The following is a 21,496-nucleotide window of genomic DNA, read 5'->3' as shown; positions in this document are numbered from 1 at the left end:
AGTAAAAAGGGGACAGGATATTTAAACTTAATTCTGGTTAACAGATACAGATTTACTTGTTGCCCTAACATGGTCTTGATCAAAAATATAATGGCTAATTGGTTGAGTATATTACTCACCAAGTGCCCTACAGTGATCCACGTGGGCCAAAGTAGGGTGGCATAATGGTTCTCTGTATGTTTTTTAAATGCCCTAGTCCCTTTTGTACTTACTCCTTCTGGAGGAAAGCTCTGGATTAGGGATGACTGGAAAAAAGATGAAGTTATAGCTTCTGAAATGGGACACAAATAATGTGTAAGAGGAGGGAAAGCAACAATTCTAGGACCTGAGAACACTCCAGTTGCTACAGAGAAGGAACTTTAATAATCGCTGTCTTCCACAACCACCCCTGGAGCTTTCCTTGCAAAGGAAAACAACATGATGTTGTTCTCTCAAACTGTTGCCGGTACCTTAAATTTAAAGCTGAAATTAAATCTGACTGCTAGGCCTGCCATACCTCAACAGAGGACACTATTTTCCTCAATCTTACTGAGAAGTTTATGGAAACAGCAAAAGGGAGCCCTAGCTCCTGTACCACACCTGTGTGTGTATGTGTGTGTGTGTGTGTGTGTGTGTGTGTGTGTGTGTACACACATATGCATACACAAACCCAATCTACTAATACCCCTGGGTATCTTCCCCATTTCCCATAGAATGAACAGTTGTCACTATTCATTCTGTGGTATGGACAGATGCCACCCAGCTGGTGGTGCAGGCAAAAGGCACAGGAATGACCCTGGGCATCCCCTGCATCAACTAAGAATTAGACTCAATTGTTTTAACTGAACTGGGAACTTGAAGGCTTACCAGATTGTCAGAAGACTACACTAAGGACACTGTCACCTATTCCCATGACTGACATTGGTCCTGTTTGAGGAGGCCTAATAAGTGTTAACTTGCCTCTAGAAAACATGGTGACTTTCACCTTTTGTAAGAGACTTTGTAATTTAAGGAAATACCACAAATCACTCTTGTAGACTTCAGGTGACTGCAGGGATCTCTCCAAAATGAGGCTTCCCTTGGTTATTAAGGAAAACTTTCTGGAGAGGAAACTGATTTAAGTACAGCCTGAGGGCCCATGATACGTACAATGGGAATAACTGTGAGAATGATTAGAAAAGTTGGTATGAAATTTGTGCCTGTCTTTAGCTAAAATGATTAATGGTACCATCTTGGCCCTGGAAGTATTCAGGTCCTCCTCAATTCTCTGGCTATGGATGCTATGGATGGCAACTTTGTTCTAAACGTCCTCCTTGCAGGCCGAAGTGAAATCTGTGTACTTGCTCATACATCCTACAATGCTGGGACTAATGCTTTGGACAAAGCAGGAAGGTCAATATAGAAACTTGAGGAGGACAGCTGGCCCCCTAAGGCATACCTTTAATCATCATGGGATTTGTTTGGCGGAATGGGGCCAAGACCCCCAGGGGGCACAGTGGATGTAAGTACTTCAGGTTGGCGTCATTCTGGTGCTTGCATTCTTATTCATGGTTGTCTTAATTCAATGCTACATGAAACAAATTGGACTGATTTCACTGCAGCTAAATGGCAGAACCGAACAAATATGAAAAAAAACAACACGTGCATGGGTATCTTGCCTTCACTATAGGATATGATTAGTCTTCCCTTCAGAAGAGTTTACATGTGTACGCCCAACATTTCTTAAGAGAAATAGAATTAAAATATACCAAACAGCCTGTTTGTTCTAAATACAGTTCTAGCTCTTCATGTGTTAAAATTCCTCAAAGGCTGGTGAATCAGTTGTCTTGAGTGATCAGATATTTTCTTGAAATGTTTACATCAAGTGTGTCCAATTATTTGGCTTCCCTGGGCCACGCTGGAAGAATTGTCTTGGGCCACACACAAAAATACACTAACACTAGCGATAGCTGATGACCTAAAACCAAAGGCAAAAAAAATGTCTCTTTAAGAACGTTTATGAATTTGTGTTCATTCAAAGCTGTCATAGCTCACATGTGGCCGAAGGGCTGTGGGTTGGACAATCTTGGTTTACATGCTTTTGGTATTTTCTTGAAATGTTTGGTAATTTGTAATTAAATGACTTTGCTAATTCTGTACTCTTGTATCAAGAAATTTTTTTCATCTAATGAAGACATTGTTTAAATATGTTTTGAATAATAATATCTGACATTTTCTTTTACATATGAAAGTACTATACATGCTCAATTATAACCAGTCTGCTTCCTATTTTGTTCTCCGTTCTTCTTGTTATTCTTCAATTGAGCTATCCAATTTCCTATAAACAAACAATATATTTAATTTCCTTACTACTGATGGCTTTTTCGTATTGTTTTCAGCTAAGAAAAAATGAAATCAATAAGAATTTTACTTCTCTTTAAGAATTTATAAAGTAATAAAGCCTGTTATAAAAATTCAAGCAGAAGAAATATATAATAAAAATTGAAAGTCCCCCTTTACTCACATCCTAACCTGTCTCTCTCCTCTTTTGCAAAATCCAGTTCCCCCAACACATAAATATAATTTATTGTGATACTGATTTATGCTTTCTTCTTGTTGCAATCTCTCCTCACTCATGTAAGAAAGTATCAAGGCTACTTCAACTTCCTGGCCTTAGGAAATGTTTGTATGTGCAAAGCAACAGAAAGTTATGGGGTGGAGCCGGGCGGGGGGTGGGGTGGGAATGCAGAGAATGGTTGAGTGGTTTCTTTAGAATAGAACCTGAAACTCCAGGGTTCTCAGCCTTAGCAATGATTTGCCAGTCTCAAATACTTAGCTTTAAGAGAACATATGTATATACGGGCATTCACCATCTCGAGGTGAATGAGGAGTAGATAATTGAAGGTCTCCTCTGAATACATTGCCCTGTGCAAGGGGCCCAGACCTTGCATGATTTAGAATGAAGTAAGAGTTCATAACTAAGACTGAATATCCTATCAGCTGATTAGATGGAGGACTAGAATTGAAGATCATATAAAATATTTCAATGTATCTTCCACACAGTCTATGAAGAAAGATTTATAATCATTACACACACACACACACACACACACACACACACACACGCACACACCCCTCCACCTCTGGCAAAAGAATACTAGCAATACCTTGAATCTGTTTAACTTTTCATTTTGTTAAAGACTTTCACATATACCATTTAAATGGATCCTCAATTTCACAAAAAAGTATATTAAAACAGAAGTTGAGATTTACCCGAGAATACATAATTTTAAAATACAGAATAAGCATTCATTAAAAGATCTGGACTTCTTTCCTTTATACTATATTTGGTATATACACTAAACATCTGTCACAGGCATGATGACACATGCATATAATATGCATGCTCTTGAGGCAAAATGCAACCATGAGGATTTTAAATATGAATGGCACAGAATATGGTCAAGATGAAACATTCAAAATTTCAAAAAGGTGAAGGTCATTAAAAGCTTTAGAAAATTAAAGCACTGCATGAGTTGAGTCTTTTCTGAAGGGATTTTATTAAATTCGCAATCTCAGAGCAATGAAGAGACTTCTACTTTTGACCAAGATGATCAAGATGGAGTAACAGGGTCCAAATTAATTCTACCTGAAACAACTAGAAAGCTGGACTACATAAATGCTTTTACGTATTGGACTCTGGCAGCACAGGATAGTCATCCCTTAAGAAGGGAAGACAAATGAGGTAAGCTCTAAGGAATGCCTGAGCTTACTGTCTGAATCAGAGCTTTCACATTGCAGCCTAGGGAAGGAGATCTAGCTGGGGTCATGAGAAGACTGAGCTGGGAGTCCACAGAGGTCAAAAGCTTAGAGTTCACAGAGCAGAGTACTGCACACAGAGTGCCAGAGATCTGTAGAGGCACCCCCACAAGTCTTCAGTAGAGTACTAGTCATCAGATGTGTGTGAGGAAGCCATGAACCTCCTGAAAGGAAGAAGTGCAATAGTTGGGGTTTACATGTGGATGGGAAGTTTATGTTCCCACTAGCTGTAGTGTAAAAACTTCACAATCCAGACAGTATCATGTAGAATATGTCAAAATGTATTGCTTGACTAGTGGAGCACCATTAGTCCTGGACTAAACACTGCTTTGCTATCACCAGGAAGTCACAAAAGAAAGCCTGAAAGGGTAAAACACTTTTCAATAATTGTATTCCATGACAAAGCTGTGAATATTTATAGAAATGCAAAAATATCAAGCACCTAACAAGATATAGCTCACATGTCTAGAATCCAATCAAAAGTCATTAGACATTATAAAGTGACCAAGAAAATAGTACCTTAATGAGAATAAAAATGAATCAATATATACAAAGTCAAAAATGACTCAGAAAATAAGGATATTAAAAATTGCTATAATTATATTCCATATATTAAAAAAGGCAGAGATTAAGCATATTATATAGAAAAAGGTAAGAAACCGAAAAGAACTACTAGAGTTGAACACTATCTGATATTAAAAATACAGCGCATTTTAGAATAAAAGATCGATGAACTTCACGAAGTATTTAAGGCAGAAGAAAAATGACATCATATGGAAATTTAAAGTGATATCATGGAATGAAGAACATTAGAAAAGGAAAATGTAAGGGTAATATAAAATTTTAAAAAATATTTTTAAAGGATAATTTTGCTTCAGGCTGTGATGTAATAACAGGGACTCTTATTCTTTGACCTGAGACAAAGAAACAAATAAATAGCAAAATACTGTAAAAAACTCTTTTCAAAAGCAGTGGACATTGGGTAGTAAAAGACAGTGAACCCTCAGAGATGGGAAACGGTGAACTTTATGACTACTCTGGCTTACTGACTTGAGTGAGTTCCCAGTCCACGGTACAGGGAGGATAAATCCATGCCAAAACCTGGTGTACTCCCTGAGGTGAGATGCAGAGTTATGAGTTTGAGTAGATCAAGCTGGCCACAGCTGATAGGGCAGAGTATCAGAGACTAGGGAGGTACACAGACAGAGAAGCCCTGAGATCTTGCGATGCGCTATCTTGAGTATCAAGCAGACTACTGATCACCATGGGTGTGAGTAAACGCCCTCAGGCTGGGGAATGAACCACCCAAAAATATCAGAGGGCACTCCAAGCACAAGACACGTGAGAAATTACACCAAGACACAGAACAATTCAAGTTGGACAAAATCAGTGATCAAAAGAAACTACTAAAACCAGCAAGAACAAAAAGACACAACAGATAGAACAGAGATAAAAATGACAAAAAATGTATTGTCCGAAATTATTCAAGTAAGAAGATAGGAAAACAATGTGTTTAAAACACTAAAACACGTTAATCTGGAATTCTACACTCAGTGAAAATATCTTTCAAAAACAAATTAATAGCAATACTATATAATTTCTCCCAGAAAAGAGAAAATACTACCCAATTTGTTTTATGAAGCTAATATTGTCCTGATACCAAAACCAGACAAAAATAGTTTAAAACAAACCAAAACTACAGACCAAAATCTTTTGTGAACATAGACACAAACATCCTTAACAAAGCATTAGTGAATACAATTCAGCAATATATAAAAAGAATTATACAATATAACCAAGGCAGTTTATTTCTGGAATGCAAGACTGACTCAATATGCCAGAATTGAGCACCACAGTAACACACTGAAAAAGAAAAATCACAAGTATATTAATTGTTACAAAAACGTCATTGGACAGAATTCAGCAGTCATTCATGGTAACAACTCTCAGAAAAGCAGGAACACAGAGGAACATCATCAATTTGATAATGGGCATCTATTAAAACACTATCGCTAACATATTTAATGATGTAAGACTGAATGCTTTCTCTGGAGACTGGGAACAAGCCAAGTATGTCTGCTCTCACCACTCTTGTTCACCATAGTACTAGAAGTTCTAGCCAGTGTAATAAGAAAATAAAAGGCATATATTTGGAAAGGAAAAAACAACACTGTTTTAGTTTGTAGATGACATAACAATCCTAAAAATGTACAGAAAAACTCCTAAAATTAATAACTGAGCTCTATAAGGTCAAGACCAACATATAAAAATTGTGATTCAATATGCTAGAGAAAAAGCACACAAAAACTGAATATAGTAATACAAACCACTTAAATCAATTACAAAATAAAACACAAGTATAAATCTAACAAAACATACAGAACTTGTATGTAGAAATCCTCAAAAACACTGATGAAAGAAATGAAGTATCTAAATAAGTGAGTAACATATCAAGTTTGTAGACTGGAAGATTCAGCATAGTAAGGATGCAAATTCTCCCCAAATTGACATATAAAGTAATTCCTATCAAAATCCCAGCAAGATTTTTTTTGTAGATACAGACAAGGTTATTTAAAAATTTATGTGGAAAGGAAAGGAACAAAAATAGTCAAAAACAATCTTGAAAAAGAATAAATTGAGAGGACTTACTCTACCTGATTTCAAGATTATATATAGTTATAGTAATTCAGACTATGTGATACTGGTTGAAGCATGGACATCAATCAGTGGAACAGAAGACAGAACCCAGAAACAGAACTACACAGGCAAGATCTAGCTGGATTTTGACAAAGGTGCGAAAGTATTTCCACTATAGGAAAGATACTCGTTTTATGAAATAAGGATGAGACACTGTTAATAAGCATGTAAACTGATTAACATATTCATTTAGAAAATGCAAATTAAGCCACAATATACTACTACTATATACTTATTGAATAGATAAAATTGAAGGATGAGTCATAATGACTGTTGGCAAGGATCTGGAGCAATAATAGTCTCATTCACTGCTGCTAGAGTGTAAAATGGCACAACTATTTTCTCAAAGAGTTGCCTATTTCTTGGAAGGTTGCAAGTATGCCTAAAATATAACCCAGATGTTCTACTCCTACTTAATTACCAAACAAAAATAACACACATAGGTCGACGCAGAGACTCTTACATGAATATTCATAGCAGCTTTATTTATTACAGCCTCATATTGGATGGAAGCAACCTAAGTATCTGTCAGTGGTGAATATATAAACAAATAGTGATACATCCACACAATGTATTACTGAGCAATAAAACAGATGAACTATTAATGCACACAACATGGAAAAATCTCAAGATAATTTTGTTGAATGCAAGCGGGCAGACATTGCATGATTCTATTTACACAAATAGGGATAATGTACATTTTACCAAACTTAAAAAGTTGTGAGGATCAAATAAAATGAGATATATGCCTGAGAGAGAACCAACTAATATATGAAAATATTATTTATAGTATTTTCATTGAAGTAATACAATTTCATTTTTCAGTCATTATTTAACAATATATTCCTGGAACCAGATGATGACTCTCCTTATGGTTAATCTTTATTGAGTGTTTATCATGTACTGGTTTTCAGCTATTTGTTTATTTATTTAAATCTCAATAAAAATCCCATAGGATAAGTATTATTAGTATCATTTTACAGATAAGATTAAGACCTAAAGCAGAGCAGCAATTTGGGTTAACAAGGAATAGAGCTCCACTGAGAATCAGGAAACCTGAATTTCTTGTGTTGACCTGGAAGCTGTGGGAAAGTCTTTAACCCCTCTATCATCATTATTAAATACCAATAACAACTACTCAGCTTACTGCACAAAGCTCTTGTGATGATCAAATGAGATAATGTGAAATCGCTTTATAGAGTATTAATGTTATTCTGTGGAAAATTACATGAACACAAATATCTTTGGAAAGGTAATTTAAATAAAGTTGTAGAAAAGATAAAATAACACTATCCTAAGTCCTTTCATGTTTTTTCATTGTCCTTATTAATATTAGTTAAAAATACTTTATTTCAAAAATTTAAACATTTAAATACTTAAAAGGTTTCCAAATATTTGCAGAATTGAGTCTGAAAAATTATGCACAGATGTTTGTCTATTGATTTTCATTAATAAGACTAGCTACTCTCTACGTAGAGTGATAAGCATTTTAATAATAAATAAGTCAGGAAATTGAGATTTCTTAATATTTTAATTATCATTATAATTTGGCAGTAAAAATCACTTTTCACAAAGACATTACACGTATGTTAACAATCACTCTTGATTCACTCATTTTTGTTTTTACATTTCTTCTGGCAGCTTTGTAAGAATCCATGACTTCAGTTTGTCTAACTCAGTTTTGCTTAGCTCATGGTAAACATCTGGAAAACTATGAAACTTGGTGGTCACTCCTAGGGATTTTAACATTGAGTTTGTCTCTTCTGCCCAAGAATGAAGAACTAACTCATCTGCAGTACCATGACACTGAAATAATTCAGGAAGTACACCATTACTTTTCTGAAGCGCCTAGAGAAGAAGATATAAAGACAGAAAAGTTTAAGAAATTCCATCTATGATCATTCTTAGAAATCAGAGAGACCAGGAAAATTCCAATTTTACCAAGGCTTCGATAACTAATGGGGTAAAAAACACAAGAACAACAGACAGAGGTAGTGCTGTCTGAGGTATACACTGGTGGGCCAGGCCTAGGGGCTTAGCTGGTTCCTGGCACCACTTAAGCTGTAGCTGTATGTCACTTACATTAACTCTACAGAGGATGTCTCAAAAACGGCCAAATCATTTCCTGAAGAAACTGAGTGACTTGGGAAGACAGACCTCTTCATACAATGTGGAAGGAGGGAGTAGTACAGAGCTACGGTACAACCAAGGGGACAATTACATTTTAGTTCTCTATTCTATATTTGCTTTATCATCTCCACTTCTGATATTGAAGGTGTAACATTATAATTGAAGTTGCATCATATTTATATGTGAGGATATTGCTGAATAAGAACTCTCAACTATGTAATTGATTTTGTTTTATGTTCATGATGCAATAAGCAAACCCAGCTATAACCATCATGCAGTTTTAATACGTATAAAATTTATATATATGCTCTCCACAACCACACACATATTTATACTTTCCTCCTTGACATTTTGCTTAACAGTATTTCTTGTACAGGGCATTTCCAAAACATTAATAATCAGCTGGAATTTAATCACTATGACTTATTTGGCCATGAATTCCAGGAATGCTCAATTTACGTAAAGTGTACATCAGCTGTATGTGTTTTTACAGCTTTATTACCAATTTTGTTTTAGTTTCAACATGTATATATTTCTTTTTTCTTCAGTTTTGTTTGTTTTTTTAAATCTGGAACTTACCTGGTAAACAGCAGATGCTTTATTCAGAAAACTAGAAAGAGCAAATACTCCTGCCACATCTTGATGCTTTCTATAAGCTAAATGCATTGCCATGCATCCTCCCATAGAAAATCCTCCTAGAAGCAGCAAAAACACACTTAACAGAAAAAGCAGAATGCATAAAATAATTTAGGATATATAACTATTTTCCATAAATATTTTTAAAATATCTAGAGACCTTTAAAGAGATAGAGTGCTAAAAAGAAATTTTGTCTCCTGTAAGTCTCATAGAAAAAGGCCTGTGATGCATAAATAACCCTGTTTCATCGATGTCACCACTGGTAAAGAGAGTTGTGCTATACAAGGAGCTAGGACTAAACAAATATATCATGTTCATCAAGTAAAATATCTATCATAATTCAAAATGAGTCATATTACAAGCATTACTTAATACTCAATATCTACTTATATTTTGTTTACAGTCACAGAAATCCTCACACTGCAATTAATAACTTGCACCTTTTTGTCTTACTTGCCAAGCTGTAAGCTCCACGAGGAGTTATGTTTCTAGTATCTGGTATAAAACAGATGCTTAGTGAATTCTGAATTAGGAAGAATGATATAAAATTTGGGGAGCTAGTTAACACGTTTTTGGATTACAATATTATTTTGGAAACTAACTTATGGTGGTATAATAAAAATAAAACATGCATGTCTATATGTAGTTTTTAAAACCAAAGTTTGAAAAAAAAAAAACATTAGTCAAACTGTTATTGTCTCTTTAATGTACCAAACTCTATGTCAGTCACATATACAGATTAAAATACACAGGCCCTCCTGTTCAGGAGAACTTTGATGAGGAAACACATCCAACACAGAATATGGAGACAGGTGTGTGAGGTGACGTCAGCAGAGAGAATGGCGATTTCAAGGCTGACAACAAGCCACTGACTCAGTGTGACTTTCCTAAGCTTGAGAGAAAGCTAAATGACATCTAATTACATTCCATGAGAAAATAAATATAGAATGTTAATCATGTAGCCACACATTCATGAAAATACAAAAATATATTTTGATGTAGAATTCAAATCTCCTAATTTCCAGTCTGCATTTTTTTTTCACTTAACGAAATATAAAGCTGAGCTCTTATGAGACTATAAATTGAATTTACTACAATAATCTTTTATACATGAAAGGAACTGAGGCCCAAGGAGATTAGGTGACCTGCTTAAGGTTGTGCCCATTATTTAGATATAGAGCTATTAATAGTAATTTTGGAATTCAGATCTTATGCAACAGAGTTTAATATCCTTTCTACCATTCCTTGATATTTATTAAAATAGAACTACTTTATCTGGGGTAGGCAAGTAATAATATTTTGGACTCAGAATACAATACCTGAGAGAGGATTACCAGTCTGGCAAAGTTTACATTTTAAAAAAGGGCATACTATGTAAATAATGAATAAAAGTTATCTGTGATTTTCAATATACCAGCAAGAAATAATAGGGTCTCATCATCAGTAGCAGTAGTCCACATGGACAAGAGCCACCTAAAAGACTCTTTCAAAATACCTCCTAATAACTCCAGATGCAGATACATCTAATTAGAAGTTCATAAACGATGTTGAGGGAGAAAGGAACATGAGCATTTTAACACTATATGTAAAATTTCCAAATGTACATAAGATTCTCCAAAAGGTTAAAAGCCACTGGGCTACATTATCCATGAATTTGTGCATTAATAAATCTTTGATATGTCCCAGTTGGATACGAACAGCTTGCTGTAAATATACAAAATTAGTATTTCTAGTAAACATTTATTGTAGGTACACAGAAAGAATTCTCTTTTTTTTTTTGTCACAATTCTAGTTATAGATCTCTCTCTGCTTCTGAAGTTTTCTCTGTAATAACATCATGGGGTTGTAAAGCGAACACATTTTAAAATAAAATTCTTATCAAGATTTAATTTATTGAATATAAATCAGTTCTTCAGATTTTGAAACCCTTAAGGGTATGAAAGTTTTTCTTCAATAATCAAATTTTCATTAAGTGCTTATGATTAATTGAACAAAATGTCTTCTCTGCCCTCTTGGTGTACGTATACTAATGAGTTGGTTTCAACTTTACATGCCCAGTGGTGAGTACAATGCTTTGCATGTAGCAGTAACTCAATAAAAGTTTAACTGAATATTTAGAAACCATATGTTATAGGTTTCTAATGAACGTAGTAATTTACAAATACCTCTTAAACTTATCAAAGAGACAACATTAGGCTTAATATAAGGAAACTTTAGTCCCCCTGTGACACTCCCTAGCTGAATGTCTTTGAGTAAATTAATTAAAATGCTGGATTTCATTTATAGTAAAACTAGAAAGATGGACTAGATAATCTCTAGAGTTTCCATCAAGCTTTTAAATAATACTTAATAATCAGTTATAAAAATGAAATTCCAAGAGCTTTAAAAATGTATTGTAAATACAGAAATCTACTTTCAGTTTAAGAATCCCTGTATCTCAGACACAATTCTAGCCTTCCTGAAAGTTCACAGTACAGATCTTAGCAAACACTTACTTCCTTCATCTCTTCCAATCTCCCCTCTGTTCCTTATAGCCCATTTACTTACAAAATAATTTTGGGTTGCTTAAAATCAAACACACTGTTAACAAGAAAACTACACCTCAAAAATGGGAGAGGGGATGTAAGAGAGGAAAAGATGGGATCTGAGCAAAGAGTGAGACACGGAGAACAAAAAAAGACTCAAAGACCATGATGTTAGGGTGGGGGCAGTAATTAAGTGTGCAACTGGGCATTTAACAGTTTCTCTGTAGCAAGGCAATATTCTTTAAGAGATGGAATCATAACAAGTCATACTAGAAATTTTTCTCAGCATTTAATTCCTTAATAACTTTATTAAATACAAAATTCAAAATCAGACATTCCACATACAGCCACTTCTGCTGCTGATTCTTTTCATAAAATTCAGGGACATAAAGACTTAACAGTCACTAGAATTTAAAGATTATGGGAGCAGGGATTTTTGTGTTTTATTCACCAATATATTCCTCTATGCTTACAACAGTGCCTGTCACATAGAAAGTACTTAATGAATATTTATTAAACAAACTTAATATAACTGTAACTCAATAAGAGTATCTCTGCAAGGAGAAACATTTATCATCAGGAAATACAGGTTTTTGGTGATTTAGTCTGATATAAAATAAAGCTTAAAAAAAACCTAGGAAATCAAGGAACAAATGAGTAGTGTGCTCCAGGGCCACCATTCCTAATCTGACCTCTTAAAAGATTTTAGACCCAATCCCAGACCCACTAAAAAAAAATTCACTGCATATGTCTAATTTTTAAAAGCTTTAATGCCATAAATCAGATGTCTAGAATCACAGCTGTGTGGGCAAATAATTCAAAATTAAGTATAATGGGTAAAAACAAAAAGTGAAAATGTAGTCATGATTTAAAGAAAAATCCATACACAATAGATACCAAGGCTGCAGGAGTAAAGTTGTTATTTTTCTGAAAAATTCAAGAGCTTGAAATATGTGTCTGCCAAATGTAACTAATTAATATTGAAATATGCTAGTGTGACCAAAGAACAAAATTTTAAATTTTATTTAATTTTAACTAAAGAGCCACATGTAGCTAGTGGCTACCATAGTTCTAGATCATGTAAGCTGTACAAATGATTGAAAAAAGCTTCAAAATGTATAAATGAAGCAAAAATAAAGTTAGTATTTCATAGGTAATTTTGAGGTTAACATAAAGATCATTAAAAGATAAAATGTGAATAAAATAGATTAGTAGGCAAAAACTTAGATTAAAAAAAGATTTTAAAAGCATACCTATCAAGGACATTTTACATATTAAGTGACGAACACTTCATTTTTGTTGACCAGGGAATGTAATCACTTTTTGTAGTTTCAGAGCCCCTTGATGGTAACAACTTTAAAAAAAAAAGAGAGAGAGAAGGAAAACATTTCCCTCTCATAAAATGTCATTATGAACACACATAAATGCATCCAGCAGACATTTAACTTCATGTTCAATTCTTATAAGTTACAATGAAGAAAAATATACTCATTGGAATATTATTATTTTAAGATTTAATCTAAAGTCCCTTTCCCATTTATGATTTTGTGAGGTAATCTGTAATTCCTCACTAGCCGTCTTTGACAATACAATGACCTTTAGCATGGGACACTACTGTGAAAAGGGACTTTGTGTATTTTTTCATAACAGAAGAAAATTTAACACAAAGGACTAGTTATTTGAATTCAATTTTCCACCTAAGAGTCTAAAAAATGATATAAAATCTACCATTCAATAAGTAAATACCAAAATAGTAAATCCATTGTAGGTAATGATTATAACGGATATTTACAGTTGCTGGCAAAGTATTTAAAATGTCAAGAGTTAACATTTCAACATACACTTAAGATTAACAAGCTGAATAAAACATGTTAAAAAATAATAAACCTGGCTTTATGAGCTCTTTATATAAAATAAAACAGAAACAATCTATAAAAAGACTATATTGGGAAAATTAAGATAATCAAACTGAAAGTAAAATCCTAAAAAAAAAATCCACTTACAATTAAAGTGTGCTATCAACTGAAAAGAACTTTAAACATACAATAAAGTCCATTACCATTCTAACTTTCAACAGCTCCTCTACTTAACTGATGTACTATTTTAATTATTCTTCATATTTGGGAATACAGAAATTATGACTAACATACTTATTTGTATATCTCCTCTCATACAAAACTTGTGGGATAAACAAAATATATATTTTCCTCTATGGAAAACTCTTAGAACAATGGTCCAGAGCCTTTAAAGTCTTACTAGTTGTTGAAGAAACATAAAATGTTTAATTAAAATACATGTTATGTTCAAAGAAAGTAGAAGAATGCTATCATTCTGAAGTTTTAGCTCCCAGCAGGGCTTTAGAAAAAATTGTGTACAAATTGAGAAAAAGGTAGCCTGGAAATTTTGGTGCTAGACTTCATTTTGGGAATTCCAACTATCCCTTCATTTATTTTTATTTTTAATCTTATTGCAAAATTAATATACACCCATTGTACAAAATGTTTCTTGTACAAAATTTTACAATATTTTGTACTGTACAGGATAATTGTGACATTTTCTCTTAAATTTCATTTTAACCGTTAAACTAGCTCGACATGTAAAATTTTTTCTTTCATGTATACTAATTTGAAAGTCTAAAGAATTACAAAATTTTATAATTATTTTTAATTGAAAACATACTTACTGAGTGCCTTCTATGTGTGTGCACATATCGTACTTAATGGTTACATAATACTCAATTCTATTAATGGGCCATAATTCCCTTAACCATTCCCGTCATGATGGGTATTTAGATTATCCACATAAATTACTCAAGTGTAGTTTCAGAAGCACGGATTCTCTCTGCTTCAAAATTCTGAAAATATGCTCATATTTTCAACATTCTGATAAATCTGTTCATATCATTTGTCAGGTTTTATACAACCTAGACCTAAGTTAAGCCTAAATTATATCAATATTTTCTCTTAACAACAAATTATCACCACCTAGTGGCCAATAAAGGAAGGTATTATGGGGACCTGGGTTCTAGTCCCAACTCTCTATTAGCCAGGAATCTCTTTGAATTTTAGTTTCTTCACCACTGAAATGAGAATAATCATATCCTATTTGATCCACTGCAAGGCCCAAGGGATCTAACGTATGTGAAAACAACTTCAGAACTTAAAACACTATCTAAATATAAAACACTGATATATAATGGCAATTTAAAAACTATCCAGTGGAATAAAGATGCAGTTAATTTAAGGCTATCACTATCACATATGCTTTCTAGGCACAACAATACACAAGGGAAAAATGATATACCTTCCTCCAGTTTTCTGTCTTACACAGAAACAAACTAGAAGGAAATGAAAAGTTCCAGACAAGCTTTAACAGTGATAGAGAATATACTAACAATAAAATGCTTACATTCTGCACACTGGACACTTTAATATGTTAATAAAGCCAGAAGAAGGCAGAATAATATATTATTAATAATTTTCTTAGAATACAGAATTTGAATCCTGGTTCTGTCAATGACTATATTGCCAACTTTTGAAAAGTAACTTAAAAGTCACTATTTTATTGCCTGTTTTCCCTAAGTTTTATCTTAACCTCTGGTAGAATCATATGAAACATAAAGACACAAAAATAAATTCAAAAAAATCTACATTTTTCTTATATTCCTAATGTACAGAGTGAGGATTCATGAATGTCTCCAAGGAACCCCCTTTAATTGAGCATCCCCTGTAGTGAGCCTTTTGCTGAGTTCTTCCTATCTTAACAAAGTTTACTAATTGTTTCTATTAAGAAACCAGTACATATCCATTACAGAAAACTTAGAAAACAAAGTCTTCATAGTTAAACCCCAAAGACAATTAAAATTTTAAGTGTAATTTTACTCATCCTAGTATTTCTCAAATCTTAAAATAGTGGTCAGTTTAGCGTTTCATCATTTTACTAGAGCTATTGCATTTGCTTTCCTGCTGTTTTCCTGGCCTTCACACTGACTGGTCAGCCCTCCAGAGTTGTCAGTATAATCTTTCTAAAATGCCCATTTGATCGTATCACTCATTCCCTGTATATAATTCAGTGATGCTAGGGTTTGGGATGTACACTAAACTATTTCCTGGGAGGATTTAACGTGTCCCTTGCTTTCTTTCATGAATATGTTTCTCTCTGTGTTTACCAGTCACACTCTCAATCATTCTTTAAGACTCAGCTGCCACTTAAACGAAGCAGTTCCCAACTCCCAGAAAGATTTACTTCTCTCCTTGCTGCCTGTACTACACCTTCTACATTGTTCTTCAATAGTACCTCCACGGAATTAGAATACTTTACTTCCATATCTGCCTTACTAAACTGTAAATTTCTTAGTGTCTTTTGTACTCCAGCACTTAAAATTTTATTGATAATTTGAAACTAAAATTTAGTGAGAAGTATCATTTTTTTTTTTTTTTTTGAAAGAAGTATCATTTTTGATCTAAGATAAGATAATCTCACTACCTAGAAAAGGTGGAAGATCATATACTATTTAAAAAATTGTTTCTAAAACCGAGTTCAACATAACAAAACACCACTAATCAAATAAAACCACAAAGAAAGAATGGGCTCCTATCTACATCAAATAGAGAGTAGTTTTGTTTATAAAGTTATACAAATGAAACTACACTCTCAGAGACAGGGTTCCATTAGGACATATTATCTTATATTAAATCAGATATCTGAACAGATTATTCAACAAAATAAATAAGAGTAACAACTTTTGGGCCTATTACCTTCATATTTTCTTTTCAATCTTATATTTTGATAGTTTTTCACATTATAATTAATTTGTAATAGCAACCTAGCCTGGACAGGCATGGTGGCTCACAGGTGTAATACACACACTCTGGGAGGCTGAAGCAGAAGGAGCACTTAAGGTCAGGAGTTTGAGACCAGCCTGCACAACACATAGAGACCCCATCTCTACATAAAACAAAAAATAAAGAAATAAAAACCCAGCCAGGTATGGCAGCATGCATCTAATAATCCTAGCAACTCGGGAGGCTGATTCAGAAGGACTGCTGAGTCCAGGACTTTGAGGGTGCAGTGAGCTATATCACACCACTGCACTTCAGCCTGGGCAACACAGCAAGACTCTGTCTCAAAAAACAAAATTATCTAACTTTATTCCTCACTATGGGTTGTGCATACTTAATAAAAATTGTTTGGAATCTCATATGCATTTTTTTTCTTTTATTTTCCACTGTATCCCTCCTTTATTAAAATGTTATGAACAGCACTTAAATCTGACTTATAAGTGTACCCTAATAGACATTGTACACAAGTATAAAAGCTAGTAGAAAAATGCCAAACAGTAACTCTTGTTTAAATAAGCTAGGAGCAATGAAAAAGAGGGAAGCATAGCTCATATACTACTGGAAAAACAAACAAACAAACAAAAAAAAACCAAGCAGCTGGCAGGGAAGAAACAATTGAGCTACCTGTAAGTCTCCAAGTGGTACCACTGTTCCAGTGTGTCCTTCTGCCATCTAGGTGACCACGGGATGGCTGGTATAAAGTATTAACAGCAGGAAAACTTTTTCAACATTACGTGTCAGACACATTTGTAAGTATATCACACAAATTGACTAGTTCAACTATCACAACTCTAAAAGGTAGGTATTATTACTATCATCCAAGACACAGAGGCTAAGGAGACTGGACACCTACAAAGTAGGGAATGTAAGACTAGAACTCAGCATTCTGGGTCTAGAACCCAAGTTCTTAACTATATTATATGATGTCAGCTTAAGGGTATTTGTAATTTAAATGTGCTAACTCAGGGAACACATGTACCAATAATCCTAAATCATCTCTAATAGAGTGATGATACTGTCTCTTGTACCATATTTCCAAATATATGAGAGATTCAGCTAGATTACTAAGACAAACAACAACGGCAACAAAAGGCTTTAGTACTATTTGCTCTATGAATCAATAACTAATGTATGTGAAGAATCCAGCATATGAAAAGTGGGGTAATAGGACTAATGTTTGGTCATAGTATTAGAGGTCAAGAAACATGTGTTTTGTGGCATGTGTATAATTCCGTAAGCCTTAGTGAAGATTTATTTTCACGGGCTTGTTAAAGAACTACACAGTTAACCAAAACAAACATGACTGTATTTGCACTTTTGTGGTCTGTTTCTGTATCTCAATGTAGAAAAAAAGGCTTTATAGATATTAATTAGCTTATCTCACAAAAAACGTTTTACCCCCATTTAAAATTTGATAATATAAAATAAATCTTAGATTTTATAATTTCAAAATAGTCAAAAAATCTTCCAAAAAGAAATTTTATTCTCATAAATCCAAAGAGCCTTAACAAAATCCTGACCATATAACTGTTGCTTTAGAAATATAAATAAGACTGTCTTTAACAAGGGTCTCTTGGTACTTCAGAAAATAATTAGTCTTCCATTATATGGTAGAAAGAAACAAAAATAAACTCCACATGTGTCAGATAATGCAGTGTAAAAAAAGCCATACTAGAAAAACCAGCAGAAAATTTATTTCAATATTCACCCAAGTTCTAATGAGAAGAAAACCTAAACTCAGAAATCATTTGAAAAGACATAGATTTTTAAAAAGCCTTTTATGTCAAACATCATTGAACTGAAAATAATAAATTAAGCACAAATTAAAATTAGTTAACACTTCCTGCATACTTATTTTGAAAAAATTTTTTCAAGACCATATATTCAATGTAATATGGTTCTAATTCTACTAAAGGTGATGAAAGTATCAACTAGTATAACTTTTTGTGAAAGGAATTTGATAAAACGTATCAAGAGTCTTAAAAATGTTCAGCTAAGTGAAAGAATTGTTAGCTTTAAAATGAAATAAAATTAGATTCAACATTCATATTGGCTCTCAGACCTTAAGAAAATCCAGAGATTTCAGGTTAGTGGGCTGCCGCCATGTGCCAGGAGGCAACTCCATGGAGACAGAAGCCTCTGTGCTCAGGACCTTTCCAGACCTTCCCACACATATCTCTTTACCTGGCTGTTCCTTTATCCTTTATAGTATCTTCTATAATCAAGACTTTATATTCAAGCAAGAAAGAGCAAACAGATCAAGATGTGTAGCTCTTTGGCTGCCAGCTGTGGTTTTTGACAGATCATAGCATCAGGTAGACCACCCCCTAGAGATCTTATGAACGCTGAAGGCCAAATGCTGTGAGAAGAAACTGGACTTTAGGGCTGTAGTGATGGATGAGGTGGTGCCGATAGTCAAGCAAGGAAACCAGGTCTAAGGATCAATTGCCTATCCCACATAATGGCAGTGAGAGTATCAACCCCTTGGGTGACATCAAGGTTTTGCACCATCTAGAGAGATGCCAGTTAATGAACTGACCTCAAGCCATCCTGAAATGCACTAATAAGTCCTAGACATTTCAAGAGTTGACTGGCCATGGTGTTCCTCTGCCAGATACTTTTTCTTAAGATGGCTATGAAAATGTTGCTAAAACGACTGATGAAGGAGAAGTACTGGAGCTACCAGTGGTAGTGAAGAATACATGGGGTCACAGAGGTAAAGCTGTTTTATTGGCTCGAGATAAGCACAATTTATTTGTCTGATCTAAGCCATCTTATTTATCATGAAGTTCTATACCTGTTCCAGAAGTATGTCGAAGAGTTTCATGGACAGGATGTATGTGCCACTGTCATGGGAGGCGGTACAGTTGGCACCATGTTACGTTGTTCCATAGACAGAAGGATGCAAAGCAACTGCTCACTAGGTGGTGTGGAGATGATGTGCTCACTGAGTAAACAAGGGAAGCTGCTAGCTGTCCAGGTGTTTAATATCCTGGGGATGGATGTGTGTGGTACTGACCTCTTGATGAAAGATGATGGCTCCTTCTATGTGAGGCCAATGAAATTTGCTAAATTCCTTCAGATGGACCTTAAATTGAACTTCTTGGATACTTGAAGGCAATAATAAAAGATCAGTGTTAACCAGTTTAGAGGTTTGATCATGATTACTTGTATAATTTTTCCCCATTTTAAAAAGAAGTGTAATAAAATTTTTTCATAGACTAACACAATATTAAAGTTGAGTAAAAGGTTGATTATTCATGAATAGACTAATACTTCTTGTCTGTACAGTATCTCATTTCACCTCAGAAAAAAGATACAAAACAGAAGTTTCCAATTATCTTAAGATATTCTAATCATATCTAAAAGAATTTACCTTGCACAGGGTAACTGAGGGACTCACATATATATATTAATACCTCTGGCTCATTAACAGAAAGAAATATTTAATATATTTTTTTCACTGAATGACTATACTTTGGAGCACGCATATTACTTGGTATCAAGAAATAAATGGGGAAGAAAGAACTGATTAATTAAATCATCATTCATATGTTCATGTCCAGAGCTTCTGGTTGTCTCATATATTACGATATATATACTTTGAATAGTCACATGCCATGTGTAAGTAGATTAATGCATTTAAAAACACAAATTGAACAACCTCTGTTTTTGGTGAAAAGCTCAAGTTTGTTGGTAGGATATGGGAACCAGGAAAAAGGCACTCAGCCTTTTTTCAACTTAACCAACAGGAAATGTCTGAAATTCGTTCACTTATAGTTTTACTTACTATGCATATTTGTGCATTCATGTAATATTGAAACATAGCTTTGGCAATCTATTTCTGGGTTGTACATTCATATATTAGAATGAAAAGAGAAGAAAAGGTCAATTTAGATTTTATAAACATGAGTATCTTCTTGAATTCCCTTAACAATTAAGATAAAGAATAAGAACAAATCATTCTGGAAGAACCCAAAGGAAACAGCAACAGATATTTAAATGAATGTTAAATTTATTTTCATAATTATTTAATAACTTCTATATAATATTCATTTCCATTATGAGATAAAATATATTTATCCAATGTGTAATCATTATAAAAATTATTGTAAATTTTTACATATTGTTAAAATTATAATTCTAAACTATACTTTCAAAACAATTATTTCTGATATTGATTTTATGTCACTTATGATGAAAGCTGAATTATATATATAAAAAATATATATTATATATACATATATGCATATAAGTATAGACTATTCTTAAAATTTTTAATAGCTTTTTTTTTTCTTTTTTGGTATCTATAATTGGTCATTTCTGCTGGCTTTTCTACAATAAACTTTGAAATCTTTCTGTATATGCTGTCAGTCAGAAAACTACCCTAGAACATTAGAAAAAGTCAATGAGACTGGATTTAATCAAGTGCATTTACAAGAAATGTAGTAAGACTTTGAGAGGATATCAAAAGGCACTGATTTTCAAAAATCATCTTTTTCTCAAGAAGAAAGCAATAGAAAAACAAATTCTCTGTATTCAATGAGCCCCAAGTTTGGGGCTTGGGGGGCTTAAGAGACATTGCAAAATTAAATTTTATGTTGTATTTCTCTCCCAGGTGACTTTTTTTGAGGTTTATGGGCGCTCTGGCTGCTAAGATATAATCCCCTCTAAGAAAATATAGGTGCTCAAACAGGTAACCTTTCTTGCCACCATTTTTGTTTGTGTATTTAACTTCATTTAAGATTTGTTTCTGCTTTGAAAAGTGTCTGTTCATGTCCTATGCCCACTTTTTAATGGGGTTATTTTTTTTCTTGTAAATTTGTTTAAGTTCCTTGTAGATTCTGGATATTAGACCTTTGTCAGACAGATAGATTACAAAAATTTTC

General features: G+C 33.7%; 1 protein-coding gene and 1 pseudogene across 3 annotated transcripts in view; one reads left to right on the top strand and one right to left on the bottom strand.

Moving 5' to 3' along the window:
* Nucleotides 1–6,931: 6,931 nt before the first annotated feature.
* Nucleotides 6,932–21,496, bottom strand: part of LYPLAL1 (lysophospholipase like 1) — a 38,821-nt gene continuing 24,256 nt past the window's right edge. For all 3 annotated transcript variants that reach the window (XM_017526320.2, XM_037737706.1, XM_037737705.1), the window contains exons 4-6: nucleotides 9,184–9,299; nucleotides 8,086–8,322; nucleotides 6,932–8,047 (exon numbers count right to left, since the gene is read on the bottom strand). In XM_017526320.2, the coding sequence (XP_017381809.1) occupies nucleotides 8,098–8,322; nucleotides 9,184–9,299 (341 nt within the window). In that variant the 3' untranslated portion in view covers nucleotides 6,932–8,047; nucleotides 8,086–8,097. The remainder of the gene's footprint in view (nucleotides 8,048–8,085; nucleotides 8,323–9,183; nucleotides 9,300–21,496) is intronic.
* Nucleotides 18,512–19,722, top strand: LOC108302599 (annotated as a pseudogene).

The sequence above is a fragment of the Cebus imitator genome, unplaced genomic scaffold, assembly GCF_001604975.1.
Source record: "Cebus imitator isolate Cc_AM_T3 unplaced genomic scaffold, Cebus_imitator-1.0 Scaffold42, whole genome shotgun sequence".
Lineage (NCBI taxonomy): Eukaryota > Metazoa > Chordata > Mammalia > Primates > Cebidae > Cebus > Cebus imitator.
This window is presented reverse-complemented; position numbering and strand designations above follow the sequence as displayed.